Genomic DNA, 12,602 nt, shown 5'->3' on the forward strand with positions numbered 1-12,602 from the left:
TGATCCCTTTGTCTTGCAGGTTCAGTGCCATTATAACACACATGAACATATTTTTTGCAGGAAAATATTCAGCCCTTGGTACTTGGTATTTTTATAAATGCTGAACAACACAGTCTGAATTAGACCTGGATATTAAGTTCTATACTAATATCCAGGGGCTAGATGCACTAAGAGAATCAGTAAGACCGTGTAGGTCTGCATCGACCAGATTTTTTGGACTGATTCAAAAAGAGCTATTGATGCATTAAAAAGTTTGCGTGCAAATGATTCACATGTATGTTCCTCGTAATCCTTGACTCTGCCATCCGATTGACTGCAGTGAGAGCGACTCTCATGCATGCGCAGAGCTGGCAGGGGAATCTATCCAGGGCAGGAAACCTTTTTTTTAAAAAAAATGCCCCTCCCCAACAAAGGCACTGTGAACAACCCCCCCCCCCCGTGCCAGCGAAAATGGCAGGAGGAATGCCATGCCAAATCCCTCCCACTGTGAAAGAAAATTGGCAGGAGCGATGCTCACTCCCTCCTGCCAATACGACTTGCCGCCCCCCCACCACAGTGGCAGTCAAGCCACTCAGGCCTTAGACTCCCCCTTGTATCACAAGATACAGTGGGAGGAACTTAAGGCCCCTCCCAAGGGACGGAGCCTTAGGTGTCTAGCCAATCAGAGCCTTAGGCCCCTCACTGTGCAACACATGATGTACCAGGGAGGGAAAGGCGAGACGGACTGAACTTCGTCTTGCTCAATCGTGTCTAAAAAGGTATGGCGGGGATTGCAGGGGACGGCAGAGGACCTCCGGTGGTAGGAAGGAGTGGGCGTACCTCCTGCTTTTTTTTTGGGGGGGAGGGAGTGGATGTTTGGGGCTGTGCCTGGTGCGGGAGAGGGCCTTCCGGTTTCGCTGCTGTGGGGGGAGGGGGGAGTTGCATTGGCAGGAGGGGGTGGGCATCCCTTCTGCCAATTTTCTTTTGCCGAGAGGGGAATTCGGCACGGTAGGAGGAAATGGGCATTCCTCCTGCCATTTTTGCTAGCGGGGGGAGGGGGCAGATCACAGTGCCTTCGTTGGGTAGGGCCGTCATCGGCGGGGGTTGCTTTTATTCCTTTTTTTTCTAAGGGGACAAGTATTGTACATGTGAAACATAAGCAGCATCTGTGCCCATTAAAAAAAAAAAAAGTTAGAGGTAAGCAACTAGTCTTGACCCAGTTGCTTTTTGGATCGCTAAAAGCGCTCACCTTTTTTTCAGTACATCAGGAAACCATATTTATTTATTTGTTTCGATTTTTATCCCATCCTCCCAGAAGATCAGAACGGTCTAAAAGCAAACATTCACAGTGGAGTACATTTGGACAATACAAAGACTATACAGTAGTTTAAATACAAGGATTATACAGTAATTTTAGTATAGGTTAAGAATGGACTGTACAGCAATTTAAGTAGAAGTTTTGAATGGGGAAGAGAGGTTAGGGGGGAGGGGGGTTTAAGGAGGGTGAGGCGTAGACTGTGTTTGAATTTTAGTTGAAGAGGAGGGTCTTTACCGCTTTCCGGAAGGTCATCAATGAGTTCTGTAGTCTGATTTGTGGGGGTAGTTGGTTCCAGAGTTGAGGGATGAAGTGGCTGTAGGAGCGTTTGCGGGCGGTTTCTGACAGGAGGGACCTTCCTGGGGGGATGCACAGGCGTTTCTCCATTTCTGAGCGGAGGGGATGGGTGGGGGTGTACAGGGTTAGCTTGGATTTTATGTAGGTAGGGGTGGTGGCGTAAATTCTTTTATGCGCTATTACCAGGGTCTTGAATGCACAGTGTTGGTTAATTGGAAGCCAGTGTTCAACGCGGAGGGCTGGGGAGATGGGATCGTGGTAGTTGAGGCTATATAGGAGGCGGATTGCTGCATTTTATACCCGCTGGAGGCGCTTGAGATCTTTTTTGGCTACTCCATTAAATAAGGAGTTGCAGTAATCCATCCTGGAGAGGACATAGGCGTAGAGGAGTTGGGCTAGGTCAGATGTGGAGATGTAAGGTTTGATCCTTCTCAGTTGGTGGAAGTAGTAAAAGTAGGTGGAGACTACTTGAGATATGTGGGTGGATAGGGACAGGTGGCCGTCTTAACGTTACTCCTAGGCTGCGTACTTGGTCTGCTGCAGTTAGTAATGTGGAATCCCAAGATAGTGTTGAACGTGTGTATTTGGTGCTTTTTTTCTTGATCCATAAAAGTTCTGTCTTGGAGGTGTTCAGCTGTAGTTTGTTGTTTGTCATCCAGGTTTTCATGTCAGAGAGGCAGTGTTGGAGGGTGGCAATTTGGGATGATCGGTTTTCGCTTAGTGGGAGGAGCAGGCGTAGGAGTGGATTTTTTAACATTGTACTTCTGGGCTATATCAATGACAGGTCTGATGTAGAGGTTAAATAGGAGGGGAGATAGAAGGGCGCCTTGGGGAACGCCGTATTTGATAGGCTTGGGGTTAGATTTGTGCATCCCTAGTAGGACTGTTTGGGTTCTTTGGTGAAGGAAGGAGGTGAACCACTGGAGGGCAGAGTCCTTAATTCCAAGGTCATAGAGTCTAGATATGAGGAGGTGGTGGTGGAGCCATGTTGACTGGCTCTCATCAGGTCATGTGTATCCAAGTGCCGGACTATGCTATCTTTGTTAAAATGTTTTATCTATAGATACACAGATAGAAACATGGATAATGCATCTCAAAAACTCTTAGATGATCTAGCCCCTATTCAACATCAAAATTCTTCCTCTACAATATTGAAAAAAGCCCTGGTTCACACCAGAATTTATTCTACTGAGACGCCAAGTTCGTGTTCTTGAAAGACGCTGGCACCGTCATCGCAGCGCTGAGGTCTAGTAGGGCATTGCTGCCTTTGTCGAGTATCGACCAGCTGTCATCGATGATATCCAGGAGTACTGACTCTGTGCTGTGGCCTGTTCGGAAGCTGGATTGAGCAGGGGACAGGGCAGCTCGTTCTTCGATGAAAGGGTGTAATCGGTGGAGCACTATTCGTTCTAGGAGTTTGGAGACAAATGGGAGGTTGGAGACTGGGCAGTAGTTGCCGGATTCGTTAGGGTCGAGGGTGGTTTTTTTGAGGGTGGGTTTGATAATAGCCGACTTCCAGCTGAGAGGTATTAGAGCAGTGTTCTTCAACCTTTTGATACCTGTGGACCGGCGGAAATAAAATAATTATTTTGTGGACTGGCACCGATCCACGGACTGGCAGTTGAAGAACACTGAGCTAAGTCATGGGCCAGACTCTGCCCATCTCCACCCAATCTCTGCCCTAGACCACGCCCCCATAATAGTACTAATTGTAACACCATTTTTTCCATTCATATATACACACACACACAATATAATCGTATTAACAAAACATAATGGTTAACCACAAAATTAAACTACACAAAGCACACTGTATGCTTCTCAATATTCATTCCTACCAGAATACAGATAACCCCATGCAAATATGGGACCAAAAACTAAAAGTACTAATATATACAAACAAAACCCTAAGATGCAAGACTCTACATGCAGTACAACCCCAGAGGAAAAGAAACAAATACATTTCTTCCTGAACAGAAATTCAATCACTAAATTAAAAAATAAAATAATTCCTCCTACTGGAAGGTTGGCAATTTGGGATGATCGGTTGTCTCCCTCCCTCCATGCTGTGCCTTGCCTTCTGGCCTGCCCCCTCCCCCCCGGTGTTATCTTCAGGCCAGTTCCTCACACGTCCTGCGCCTCGTCCGGAAGCCTTCCCTCTGATGTTGCGACATCAGAGAGAAGGCTTACGGTTCAGGCGCAGGACGCGCGTAGGAGCCGCTGCCCACAGCTTTGTCCACTGCAGCACTGAGGAAGAGGGAGACAGCCCGAAGACAACGCCACATCAATCACACCATGGCCGGTGGCTGAAGAGCACTGAAGGGGGCCTGAAGCACGTGCCGACCCTGCGGACCAGCGGTTGAAGGACACTGTATTAGAGCATCAATTGCTTCTCGATACTATGGAAACTCAGAACCATCAGAAAATACTTTGATGCAGCATCATTCCGCCTATTGGTTCAATCTTCCATCTTGAGCATGCTCGACGATTGCAACATCATTTACTTAGGATCCTTCAAAAAAAACCATTCTAAGACTCAGAGTTATTCAGAATTCAGCAGTTTGATTGATTTTTGGGCTGAAGAAATGGGAACACATTAGTCCCTATTATCAAAAACTTCATTGGCTGCCCCTGGAAGCAAAGAGTTCTGTTTAAATTTTTCTGTCTTTGTTACAAATCAATATTTGGTCTGGCCCCCACGTACCTGGCTTCCCGATTTAATCTGGATAATTCTATTAGGCTCACACGTAGAATCCATCTGTTCACCTATCCGACAATTAAGGCCTGCCGCTACAAAAGATTCCTAGACAGAACGCTCGCCTTCCAGGCAGGCAAATGGATCGATTGGCTGGGTAAAATTATCACGCATTCCTCATCCTACCTCAATTTTAGAAAAACTGTAGAAACGAATCTGTTTAATCGAATTGTAACCTAAGAGGTTTTTTTATAAACTTTCCTTTTCTTCCTTTCTGTAAGTTTGTATGCGATGTCTTTGTATTGTGACCACTTCACTGTTTGTTCAGCTCCTTTCGTTGTAAACTGCCTTGAATCTTCATGGCAATACAGTGCCATGTATTGATAACAATACAGTGTAAACTCTTCACTGATTGTCTAGCACATCTTGTAAACCGCCTCGAACTTTCATGGCTTTGGCGGTATATAAGAATAAAATTATTATTTTTACTTCTTTACATGGCATTTTAATATTAATTAGCTTATTTGCATGGTCGGATCGGAGAATGAGTGATTGTTCAGAAAACCATGTGGTGAGTTTTCTGCATTGGGTCAGCAAATGCGATCATCACTAAAGCTGTTAAAATAGGTTTAGAGATGATCACTGGCTTTAGTGCATCTGGGCCCAGATATTTGGAGACTGCCAAAGTTATCTAGGTGCTAGCTACTGTATAACGCAGCACCGTATGCGTGTGGTAGCGATATAGAAATAAGTAGTAGTATAACTTTATCCCAGGACAAGCAGGCAGCATATTTTTGACTGATGGGTGATGGCACCGACGGAGCCCGGTACGGACAATTTTAGAGTGATTGCACTCTAAGAACTTGGAAAGTTCTAGCAGGCCGCACCATGCACGCGCGAATGCCTTCCCGCCCGACAGAGGCGCGCGGTCCCCAGTTTCTTAGTTTCCGCGGAGCTAAGAAGACGCACTTTCAACGGCTGTTGAAAATTTTTTCTCAAACGCCTTCCCGCTCGCGTAAACCTTTTCAGAATTATATTCCCTTCTTTTTCTTTTTCTTATTTTCTAAAAAAAAAAAAAAAGAGAATTTTCTTTTCTTTTTTTCTTCTTTTTTCGGGTTCGCCCCGGTGGGGCCTGCTGCCACCATCGAGGCCTCGGCCTTCGATTTGGCAGAAGCCATTTTCACGTTCATGCCCCCCCAACCCAGTTTTAAGAAGTGCCAGCGGTGCGCAAGGCCCATTTCTCTCACCGAGCCGCACAACTGGTACTTACAGTGCCTGGGTCCTGACCATCGGGCGTCCACTTGCACCCGCTGTGCCACTCTAAAAAAGAGAACTTTAAAAAACCGCCAGATCCAACAGTGGTTATTTGGTACCGAGATGTCGGATTTGGCGGCACCGGCCCCGACTTCAGCCCCGACGCAGTCGGCACCTACCTCATCGATGCCGCGCGGATCCAGGGGACGAGGATCCTTCTGGTTTAGATCCGTCCTCCAAACCTGATGCAACTTCTTTCACCTCTTTTCTCAAAGAGATGTGTGACTCTCTCTCTATTCCCTTGGAGGCTGAATCTAAAAAATCCAAGGCATTTCTCGATGCACTGGACTTTGACCAGCCTCCAAGGGAATTCCTAAAATTGCCTCTCCATGATATTTTGCGAGAAACTTTCTACAAAAATCTAGAGACGCCCTTGACCATCCCAGGAGCTCCTCGCAAACTGGACTACTTATATAAGGTCATACCTATTCCAGGTTTTGACAAACCGCAACTCCCTCATGAATCTTTATTGGTGGAATCCACTTTAAAGAAATCTACGGGGGCTAGTGTGTACGCCTCTGTCCCTCCTGGCAGAGAAGGTAAAGCCATGGATAAGTTTGGCAAGAGGTTATATCAGAATGCGATGCTTGCTAATAGATCAGGGAACTATACTTTCCATTTTTCTTTCTACCTTAAGCATCTCATTCAGAATTTGTCATCTTTTGAAAAATACCTCCCTGACCGTAAAAGATCTGCCTTTCGCCAAACTTCTTCATCGTTCTTACAACTTGGTCAGATCGATCTATGACACCTTTGAGCTGACCTCTCGGGCCACGGTTATGTCGGTGGCCATGCGTCGACTGGCCTGGCTCAGAGTTTCAGAACTTGATGTCAATCATCAGGATCGACTGGCTAATGCACCTTGCCTGGGGGATGAGCTGTTTGGAGAATCCATGGACTCCACTACCCAAAAGCTCTCAGCTCATGAGACTAGGTGGTATACTCTCCTCAAAACAAAAAAGAAGACCCCACCTACCAGGCCCTTTCGTCATCAATCGGCATACCAACGTCGATTTGTGGCTCTTCCTTTGCCACCGGCACCTCAACAACCCAGGCGTCAGAGGCAACTGCAGAGGCAAAACAATAGACCGGCACAGCAGCAACAACAGGTGAAGCCTCCTCCTCCACAAAAATCCTCACAACCCTTTTGACTTGGTTCTCCAGGACATAGCCAGTATCCCTCCATCTGCCCATCTTCCGCTGCCTATAGGAGGACGCCTTACTCATTTCATAAGCCGTTGGGAAACCATCACCTCGGATCAGTGGGTCCTCAACATCATCCGCCACGGCTACTCTCTCAACTTTCAGACTATTCCTGCCCAAGGTCTACCAAAAGAGTCTGCTTTGAACACTCCTCAGTCTTCCCTCCTTCTTCAAGAGGTTCAATCCCTCCTCCTTCTGAACACCATAGAGGAAGTTCTTCTAGATCAAAAGGGGCAGGGATTCTACTCCCGTTATTTTCTAGTTCCCAAAAAAACAGGAGATCTCAGACCCATTTTAGATCTTCGCGATCTCAACAAATGCTTGGTCAAAGAGAAATTCAGAATGCTTTCTCTGGCCACTCTTTACCCTCTTCTCAATCAAGGCGACTGGCTATGTTCCCTCGATCTCAAAGAAGCATACACTCACATAACGGTCAATCTGGCCTCCAGACAGTACCTACGCTTCATGATCAATCGTTGTCATTACCAGTACAAGGTGCTACCCTTCGGTCTTGCCTCCTCTCCAAGAGTGTTTACCAAATGTCTGATTGTGGTGGCTGCCTTTCTACGTTCCCACCACCTTCAGGTGTTTCCTTACCTGGACGATTGGTTGATAAAGGCCAATTCATCTCAGACAGTACTCCAGGCCACCAACCAGACCATCCTGTTTCTACGATTTCTGGGGTTCGAGATCAATCTACCCAAATCTCATCTCATCCCCACTCAGAGACTTCAATTCATTGGAGCGGTCTTGGACACAGTCCTCATGAGAGCGTTCCTGCCGTCCAACCGTCTTCAAACTCTTCAATCTCTATGTCAGCAGGTGCTTCCACAACGTTCCATCTCTGCCAAGCAAATGATGATACTCTTGGGTCACATGGCCTCCACAGTTCATGTCACACCCTTCGCACGTCTTCACCTGCACACTCCTCAATGGACCCTAGCTACCCAGTGGTCCCAAGCGATGGATCCTTGCTCACGTCACATATCTGTGACATCATCTCTTCGTCAGTCTCTACAATGGTGGTTGATATCCTCCTCATCAACTTATCATCACCACCGACGCCTTCCCTTATGCCTGGGGAGCTCATTTGAACGAGTTCCAAACTCAAGGACTTTGGACAGCCCAGGAAATGAAGCATCACATCAATTTCCTGGAACTCAGAGCAATGTTTTATGCCCTCAAGGCCTTCCAACATCTTCTCTTTCCTCAAGTCCTCCTGCTGTGCACAGACAATCAAGTTGCGATGTACATCAACAAGCAGGGTGGGACAGGCTGTCGCCTCTTGTGCCAGGAAGCCCAGAAGATTTGGGCTTGGGCCACAGATCACCATCTATTCCTGAAAGCTATCTACATTCAGGGAGAACAGAATTCCTTGGCGGACAAGCTCAGCAGAATTCTCCAGCCTCACGAGTGGACACTCGATCCTTTCACTCTACAATCCATCTTCGCTCAGTGGGGCACTCCTCAGATAGACCTCTTTGCAGCTCCTCACAATCACCAGCTGCCCCTATTCTGCTCCAGACTCTCCTCTCCTCACCGTCTGGCAGCGGATGCATTTCTCCTCGACTGGTCCAATCTGTTCCTGTACGCTTTCCCTCCTCTGCCTCTCATGTTAAGAACCTTGTTCAAGCTCAAGAGGGAACGAGCCACCATGATTCTGATTGCTCCACGGTGGCCCAGGCAACATTGGTTCTTCCTTCTACTTCAACTCAGTTCCAAGGAACCCTTTCTTCTTCCACTGTTTCCTTCTCTGCTTACACAGCATCAGGAGACCCTTCTACATCCCAACCTCCAGTCTCTGCACCTGACAGCTTGGTATCTCTCGGGCTAACTTCTCATGATACTCTTTTGTCTCAGCCCGTTCGTTCCATTCTGGATGCATCCAGGAAACCGGCCACTCTGCAATGTTACCATCAGAAGTGGACACGATTTTCTTCCTGGTGTCTTCTTCATCATCTTGATCCCACTTCCCTTGCAGTGGAGACATTGTTGGATTATCTTCTTTCTTTGTCTGACTCTGGCCTCAAGTCTACTTCCATCAGAGTCCACCTCAGTGCTATTGCTGCTTTTCATGAGCCAGTTCATGGAAAACTTCTCTCAGCTCATCCCTTGGTGTCCAGATTCATGCGGGGTCTTTTCAATGTGAAACCACCTCTTAAAGCCCCTCCTGTAATCTGGGATCTCAATGTGGTTCTTTCCGCCTTAATGAAGCCTCCATTTGAACCTTTGGCTACCGCTCCTTTCAAGTTTCTCACTTGGAAGGTACTTTTTCTTATTGCTCTTACCTCTGCCAGGAGGGTCAGTGAGCTACATGCACTAGTTGCAGATCCACCTTTTACTGTCTTTCATCATGACAAGGTGGTTCTGCGTACACATCCAAAGTTTCTCCCTAAGGTTGTCTCTGAATTCCATCTCAACCAATCTATTGTTCTGCCTGTCTTCTTTCCGAAACCTCACTCGCATTCTGGAGAACAGGCTCTGCATACTTTGGACTGTAAGCGGGCTCTAGCTTACTATTTAGAGCGTACTAAGCCCCACAGATCATCTCCCCAACTCTTTCTGTCCTTTGATCCGAATAAATTAGGACGTCCGGTTACTAAACGTACGTTGTCAAATTGGCTTGCAGCGTGCATTTCATTTTGTTATGCTCAGTCCGGACTGACACTGGAAGGTTCTGTCACGGCCCATAGAGTTAGAGCTATGGCAGCATCTGTGGCTTTCCTCCGTTCCACTCCTATTGAGGAAATCTGCAAGGCTGCTACTTGGTCCTCAGTTCATACTTTTACATCTCACTATTGTCTGGATGCATTCTCCAGACGGGATGGATACTTCGGCCAATCTGTTTTGTAAAATTAGTTTTCCTAATGGCCAACCTTCCCTCCATCCCTCTTTTTGTTAGCTTGGAGGTCACCCATCAGTCAAGAATATGCTGCCTGCTTGTCCTGGGATAAAGCACAGTTACTTACCGTAACAGGTGTTATCCAGGGACAGCAGGCAGATATTCTTGCGTCCCACAAACCTCCCTGGGTTGACTTCCTAGCTGGCTTATCCTAACTGGGGACCACGCGCCTCTGTCGGGCGGGAAGGCACGTGCGCGGTGCGGCCTGCTAGAACTTTCCAAGTTCTTAGAGTGCAATCACTCTAAAATTGTCCGTACCGGGGCTCCATCGGTGCCGTCACCCATCAGTCAAGAATATCTGCCTGCTGTCCCTGGATAACACCTGTTACGGTAAGTAACTGTGCTATCTGGCCATAGTTAGGACAGCTGTTTGTGTGGTACTTCATGGCCAGATAATTTTCTAGACACTAGTACTGAATATCAGTAGTGCCTGGATAACTTCCAAGTCTGTTCCAGCTTGCCCCCACACTTTCCTGCCACTAAGCAGAGTGCCATAACAGTCTGCACTGAGAGATAGTGTTTCTCAGATTAAGTATTGTTCAGTATCAGCTACTGGAACAGGCAGAACAATTTAAGAAGGCAGGTGTATTTCCTGCCTGATTAAATCACTCTGAATATTGGCTAGCATATACTAAAGTTCAAGTGATTATCAGTTTATGGGTAATACTAGTCTCCTCTTTTCATAGGGAAACAAGACTATAAGAAAAACAAGCCAGTTTTAAGAGCAGCAAGATTAAAAGCAGAAGCCAAGAAAACAGCACCAGGAATAAAGGTAAACATATATTGTGTAACTTACATTAACATTTATATCTATTTTTCTCTCTTAAGACAAGAACATAAGAATAGCCTTACTGGATCAGACCAATGGTCTATCTATCCCAGTATCCTGTCTTCGCAGAGGCCAGTCCAAGTCACAAGTACCTGGCAAGTAGAGAATGACACAGGGATAAATTTTTCCCCGTCCCCCGCAGTAACTCAATTTACCTGTCCCGTCTCCGCAAGTTTTGTCCCTGTTCCTGCCCCATTCCTGTAAGCTTTGCCTTAACTGCACAAGCCTCAAATACTTATGATTCTAAAGTGTTTGAAGCTTGTGCAGATGAGGACTCTCCGGGATGGGACGAGATAATGAGTTCCCGCGAGGACGGGGAAAAATTTGTCCCTGTGTCATTCTCTACTGGCAAGTACCTGGCAAAAACTCAAATAGTAGCAGCATTCCATGAACTGTATGAATATTGATTTCAGAGAGGGTATCACTTATAACACTTCAAAACCTAAGTGAAATGCCAGAATTTAAAATATTTATTATAGATTGCTTTTACTGTCAGATAACTTACATAACTGGAATTATAAAGGCTTTTTTTACACTGTGATTTATATACACATATTCAGTAATGTAAGTAAAATGCATTTAAATTTTACACGTAAATACAAATGAAAAGAGTGCCTTCACAATTGCAAATTATGTCAAAAGGAGATGGCAAAATGAGTTTTTTTCTGTTTGCAGATATTTGCAACTTTAGGTTGTACTCCTTACCATCATGATTCACCAAAATTCTACAGAAAAATATCTTAAGTTTATAAAGTTTAAATACTCTGCCTGTATCAGAAGACTACTGTAATACCACATTTTAGAATAGTCCTCATCTATTTAATGCATTATTAATTTAGTGTCTGTAAGCCTCTGTATCCCTGAAGGAATCTGTAGAATTTTCTTCATATGATCTCCAACATTTATACTTTGTGGGGCTAATTCCATAAAGTACACCTAACATTTATGTACTAATTACAAATGTACATCATCAGAATAATAAATACTACACAAGTTAAGTAGAAATCCAAAATAATCAAATAACTCTTCTATTATATAATGAAAAGAGTAATCATAAGTTACCATAGAAGTCAAAGTGAATGTAAATATAAATACCACATGCACCAATAGACTGTTATAAGTGGGGAGGTAAAAGTCTCAGAACCCCACCCTATAGAATCTGGATGGTAAGCATTACAGGACAAAATAATCTCACAGGCATAAAAAACCTCCCCCACATGAAAACAATTCAGTGACTCTGTGCAATGCAACTTAAGGAATAGAAGCAAATTGGTCATAAATGCTTATCTTGTAAAGAAGGTCTGTCTTGCCGACAATGACCAGCGTTTTGCAATCTCTGCTGCCTTAGCGTATGGACTCTCTCATCGGACCTTTGCTTTAAAGCTTTAAAACTTGATATCTCCTTGAACATATGCATATAAATGCCAAAATTCTGCATAAATACTATTCTGTAAATGTACATGTATCTTAATATTGGTCCAGATTCAGTAAATTTAGGCACTGGGGAAAATCTGAGCTATTTTGTAAAGGGCACTAGAAACTGGTAAAATGCAAAATCTACACAAACAACAAAGAAGAGAATGGCCCACGTCCTTATGGTGTGGCAAGATGCAAACTGTGCGAGCACATCTCAAAGGCTCCTATGGTCACTCATGGGAAAAACATTCAACATAAGGGCATCCTTCACATGTTCATCTTCTAATGTGGCATATATCATTCAGTGCAAAGAAGGATGTTACATTGGTGAAACAAGCCAGATGCTAAAGACTAGGATCAACTTATATAGATACAGTGTTCTCCCTAGCGTGTTTTAGCTGGGCGCTGCGCCCAGCTAATTTAGGTGAGCGCCCGGCTGTCAACTTGCATCCGCACCACTAGCATCAAAGCTGCGCTCCAATCCTCTTCCCTGTCCTTACTCCAGGGGTGTCCAACCCGTGGCCCGACATGAAGTTTTGTGCGGCCCAGCTTCTCTCTCCCTCCGGCTGGTAGTTTACTGGCCGGCTCCCTTCTGCAGTCGACTGTGGGTGGCGTCGGCTCCTCACGCGCGATCTGTGGCTGTGTCAGAAGC

The 12,602-nt window shown here is 45.6% G+C and overlaps 1 protein-coding gene across 7 annotated transcripts in view; it reads left to right on the top strand.

Moving 5' to 3' along the window:
• TRIQK (triple QxxK/R motif containing) overlaps nt 1-12,602 on the top strand; it is a 201,006-nt gene that overhangs the window by 39,057 nt on the left and 149,347 nt on the right. For all 7 annotated transcript variants that reach the window (XR_004538324.1, XR_004538323.1, XR_004538322.1 and 4 more), the window contains exon 3: nt 10,392-10,477. Coding sequence is in view for 4 of the 7 variants with exons in the window: in XM_033933386.1 (XP_033789277.1) it covers nt 10,392-10,477 (86 nt within the window). In the remaining 3 variants the exon portion in view is untranslated. The remainder of the gene's footprint in view (nt 1-10,391; nt 10,478-12,602) is intronic.

The sequence above is a fragment of the Geotrypetes seraphini genome, chromosome 2 (genome assembly GCF_902459505.1).
Source record: "Geotrypetes seraphini chromosome 2, aGeoSer1.1, whole genome shotgun sequence".
Classification (NCBI taxonomy): Eukaryota; Metazoa; Chordata; class Amphibia; order Gymnophiona; family Dermophiidae; genus Geotrypetes; species Geotrypetes seraphini.